Source organism: Cicer arietinum, chromosome 8 (assembly GCF_000331145.2).
Source record: "Cicer arietinum cultivar CDC Frontier isolate Library 1 chromosome 8, Cicar.CDCFrontier_v2.0, whole genome shotgun sequence".
In the NCBI taxonomy this organism is placed as follows: domain Eukaryota; kingdom Viridiplantae; phylum Streptophyta; class Magnoliopsida; order Fabales; family Fabaceae; genus Cicer; species Cicer arietinum.
The window spans coordinates 5605671-5610487 of NC_021167.2; the positions used below are offsets into that span (position 1 = coordinate 5605671).

Sequence of the window (4817 nt, forward strand, 5' to 3'; positions counted from 1 at the left end):
TTTGACATAATTAATAATTCAACAATGTTCATACAATGCATGATAAATCTAATATTTGAATTGAGCAAGATTTCAGGAACCATAATCAAACCCTACACACTTGGATCAAATTGCTTGGAACACAAGAAATCAACAAAAGTTGAATTCTGAATATGTAAATCGATTGGGAAATCGATTTCATAACAAGGGTGTAAGGAAATCTTAAGTGTTTGTGAATGTGCAATCGATTAGGCAATCGATTAGCTTAATTAAAAATGAAAACTGCACAAGTCAGTAGCCTCTGATTTGGAGAGTAATCGATTGGTAAATCGATTGAACATTTCACAAATCAAACCTGATGGTAACACATCGATTGGTAAATCGATTGAATGAGTCACAGTGGCACTCCAGTGCTGAGGGAATCGATTGGCAAATCGATTGACAAAGTATCATTTGAAAAATGACCTCACCTGTGACAAATACAATCGATTGGACAATCTATTGTTAACACTTTAATTTTGATAAAGTTTGGTTGCAATCGATTGGCAAATCGATTGAACTAAACACCAGGTAAAAACTTTTCAGGAACATGACACCAAAGCGATTGACAAGTCGATTGATATCAAATAGCTGAGCCACTGTTTTGAAAACAATCGATTGGCAAATCGATTGATATTAAAACTGAATCACTATTTTGAATCACATCGATTGACAAATCGATTGACATCAAAAACCTGAGCCACTGTTTTGAAAACAATCGATTGGCAAATCGATTGAAATAAACTTGTTGAAAACACAGTGAACTCTGAAGTTTGGCAAATCGATTGAGTAATCGATTGAAAATAGTTTTATTAAAACAGTTTCCCAGAAATCGATTAGGCAATCGATTTCGACAGGTCTGGACATGTTCTGCTGAAAAGTGTTGTTTTAAAGAATCGATTGGTAAATCGATTAGCTTGTATAGTTTCAAGATTAAAGAAAACCAAGATCGCGATAATCGATTGGCAAATCGATTTAGCTCATTTTATAACTTTACAAAATCGATTGGGAAATCGATTTCGTAGTTGGTTTTTCAGAAACTATATAAGATGTCTTTCAATCTTTATTCTCATAACTTCTAAGAACTTTTACATAACTTTTTCATAACTTTCATAATTTCTCTTATGCTCTCAAAAACGGTTCATGGCAACAAACTAACAACTTCATAATTGTGATTACAGATCTCAATACAGTTTGTTGACAATCTAAGAGAAATGATAATGTGCTCAAGAACAATCCATGAATATCCAGATTTGTGAAGAGCAACATTCATAAAGATTGAAGACCCTTTTGTTTTACTTCTTTTATTCATTTTGTAATAAATCTTTGAACCAAAACGAACGTTGAAAATCCAGCTAGAAACTGGTGGCTGCTTTCTTGGGTGAGAGGTCTCAGCAAGAAAGAGTCGTACTTTGATTTTGTGTTAGGCTGACGATTGTCTACAAGGATCAAAGGGTTGATAGAAAGCCAGCTAGAAACTGGTGGCTACTTTCTTGGGTGAAGAGTGTTCAACAAGGAAGAGTCGCACTGTGATTCTGTGATAGGTTGACGAGTATCTACAAGGATCAGAGGGTATTCAATAGGAAAGAGATCATTAAGATAGATAGGTTTCAGGGAGGAAACTGGACAATCTGTAATTGATTCTTTCTATTGAAGGAGAAGAAAATCTGAAATCCGATTGGATTTTCAGGACTGGACGTAGGTTGTTGTTGACAACCGAACCAGGATAAATCTCTGTGTTTTCTTCTCTAACTCTCTCTCTTTAATTTTCTATATTGCTAACTTTGCATGCCTCAAAATTTAAATTCCGCTGTGCACTTGATACTGATTAATTTGGTAACGAAAACTGATATATTTTCTGTTATTTCGAGGTCAAGATACCAACATATGATACATTAATTAATCATTTTAGGTGAATACTATTATTTGCATTTTTTGTAAATATCATTTGCATTTAAACACACAAATTTATCACAACTCTTGCTATATACTTTATTAGATTGAATTTCAACCATGCATTTTGGGACCTTGTACTCTTGCCAGCTTTACTTTAATTACAAATATCATTTGTTTAAAAAAAAAATCGTGATATTCAAATAAGAGTGCTCATATTTTATTTTAAACACCACATACAAATACAATACAGTTTATCTTTGGACCATTCTACCCTTACAATTTATCCATAACTAACAACTTTTTTAATATACCCAAACATATATCAATAACAACTTGCCATATATTTTTTGTTCTGTTTTGATGAACAAACCTTTTTTATCTTATAACAAAAAAAAAGTATAATTAATATTCTTCACTTTTACCATTTTATTAAAAGTGAAAGACAATTTTAAAAGGAGAAGTTCATCATGTCCATGCTCAAGCTTTCCATCATAACATTCTCCATGAATCCACACTTGGAAGAAGCCCTTTTAAAGCTATGGCTTCTTGGCTTAAAAGAGCATGAAGAAACAGGAATTATTGGAATATTTTCACAATTGCAAAGTTCAATCATGTAGCCATCAGGGTCATGAAAAAACACTTGATCCACTTGGATTCCTCCTTCATCTACAACAGCTGTAACATACTTCATACCCTTTTCTTCTAATCTCTTCTTAACAAGTTCAACGTCCGTACACTTCACAAAATCAAATTGATAAAGTTTATAATAAGCATAGAAATCATCAATTGTGATTCATGTGGCCATTTAATATCAATAATGTATTTTTTTTCACTAAGTGTGGTTGTTAATTAAAGCCTCACTAACATATACTTAACATATGTCTATAAAATGACTAAATTTTTTTGTAATATATTTGGATTAGATAAAGATTTAAATATGTTGTTAGTCACACTTACAAGGACATATATTTCTACTTTATTTTTTTTTACAAGGATTAATTTCTACTTTTAGTTTTATAGATTTATTTATTTATTTGGTCGATTTATAACATTTTAAAATGACTATATTAATTTAATCTCGTAGGTAAATCTCTGTTTTACCTGAAATGAGATATGATTATCCTTGGGATTAATAGGCCTGGATTCATTTATGTAGGTATCAAATTCATCTATTTCTGGATTCTGAATCAAATGTATTCCAATACCATAATTATAAAACCTACAAAAAATAAAATAAAAGCAACATTAATATTTTGTATAGCAAGATAATTGATATAGAAAAGAAAGTGGCACAATTAGCTAACCAGGCTCCATTGAATTTGAAAGAAGATGGTCGTTTGATAGGAACAAAGCCCAAAACCTCTTCATAAAATTTCATGGAATCCAACACTGAGCTGCACAAGAGAGACACATGATTCAATGAAAGCAATGGAAGTGCTTGTGTTTCACAAATTTCTTCAATCTCCATTTTCCACTCTTGTTCTTTCAATGAAGCTAGCATGTGCATTCACCTCAACTTTCTACTTTGCAGTGAATTTCATAATCAAAGATGGTTCTTATTATAAAGCATGAATTTGGTTACCATCTAGGAACCTTCGTGGAAGATTCTTTTGATCAAAGAAAACACAATGAAATGGTGCACTTTATATTGTCATGCTAACATATTTCTAAGAGTAGCACATTTAATTAATTAGATACGGTCTGAAAATTTGTTTATAGGTAGAAGTTAGGGGTCGGTAAAGTTCAGTTTTGAATTAGAGTTGTTTTAAAATAAAACAAAATCGGTTTTTAGTTTGAAAAAATTGAACCGAATTGATTTTTCAGTTCAAAAAATCTAACTGAACTGTTTTATAAATCGGTTAACCTGTTTATTATTTTGAACCGAAATGGTTTTAACTTAATTTTTTTTGTTTCTATAGGCCAAATTTTACATAATTACCCCTAATTATTTCTAAAAAACTAAATTCGGTTCTAATTTTTTCGAATTAAAAATCCATTCGGTTCGATTTTTTTAAACCGAAAACCGGTTTGGTTCTAGTTTTTAAAAATCAGCTCGCTTAATAAATTGTTTTTGAAATAATAGTTTGGTTCTCAATTTTTATAAATCAATTTAGTTCAAAAACAGTTCGGTTCAGTTCTATAGTTTGATTCAAATTTTAGTTTTTTTGAACACCCTTAGTAGAAGTCGTCATCGCCTTACAACCTAATTTTTACTAAATTTTTAGTTATCCTCTCCTAAACTTGAGAAGGTGTGTGAAAAGATTTGTATTACTGATATTTCTAATTGAAGACATTAATTACATTTAATTCATTATTAGTTTTCAAATTACTACTCATAGGTTAAAAGATCTAAATTGAACGAGATATATGACATAAAAATGTATTTATGAGTGATAACAATCACAATTTTACGTTAGTTTTATTACATTTACAAAAAATAAAATAAAAAATTATCCTAAAATAAATATGATTTTAATTTTTAATATATATAATTTCATTTTCAATTATACCTCTAATTAAACCTATTAGTTTGCATCCCTTTGAAATTATTTTTATATTTATAATGATGCTGAAATTGAAGAAAGAGAAACGAAAATTCCTTAGCTTGATTTTTTATGTTTACAATTTTGCTTACAATGGAACATTGTACCTTATTATGGAAAGCACGAGCAGATTCACAAAATATAGTGAGAAATTTCTATGATGGTTCCCAGCTCAAATTTGACAATATTGTCCTTTGTGTATTCCTCGAAGTATGGTTCCTACACAAAAAAGTAGAAGTCAATATTAGATGGACCCCTATTTTTATACTTCAATAAATAAAAATATTTCAACGAAAAGGAAAACCCATTATTGTGGAAAGTTAGCTTTTGTACCTCCAATTTAAACTTGTACCCCATAAT

General features: G+C 30.3%; 1 protein-coding gene across 1 annotated transcript; it reads right to left on the reverse strand.

Moving 5' to 3' along the window:
- Positions 1–2109: 2109 nt before the first annotated feature.
- Positions 2110–3489, reverse strand: LOC101496496 (glyoxylase I 4-like). The gene is made up of 3 exons (XM_004512059.4): positions 3219–3489; positions 3016–3133; positions 2110–2650 (listed from the first exon to the last, which is right to left on the reverse strand). The coding sequence occupies exons 1-3, from the start codon at positions 3419–3421 to the stop codon at positions 2363–2365; spliced, it is 609 nt and encodes a 202-aa protein (XP_004512116.1). The 5' UTR covers positions 3422–3489; the 3' UTR covers positions 2110–2362.
- Positions 3490–4817: the final 1328 nt, after the last annotated feature.

Coding starts and splice junctions, on each gene's coding strand:
- LOC101496496 (XM_004512059.4), bottom strand. CDS start 3,421: ATGCACATGCTAGCTTCATTGAAAGAACAAGAGTGGAAAATGGAGATT. Junction 3,134..3,218: donor TTCAAATTCAATGGAGCCTG/GTTAGCTAATTG, acceptor TATTTTTTGTAG/GTTTTATAATTATGGTATTG. Junction 2,651..3,015: donor ATAATCATATCTCATTTCAG/GTAAAACAGAGA, acceptor GATTTTGTGAAG/TGTACGGACGTTGAACTTGT.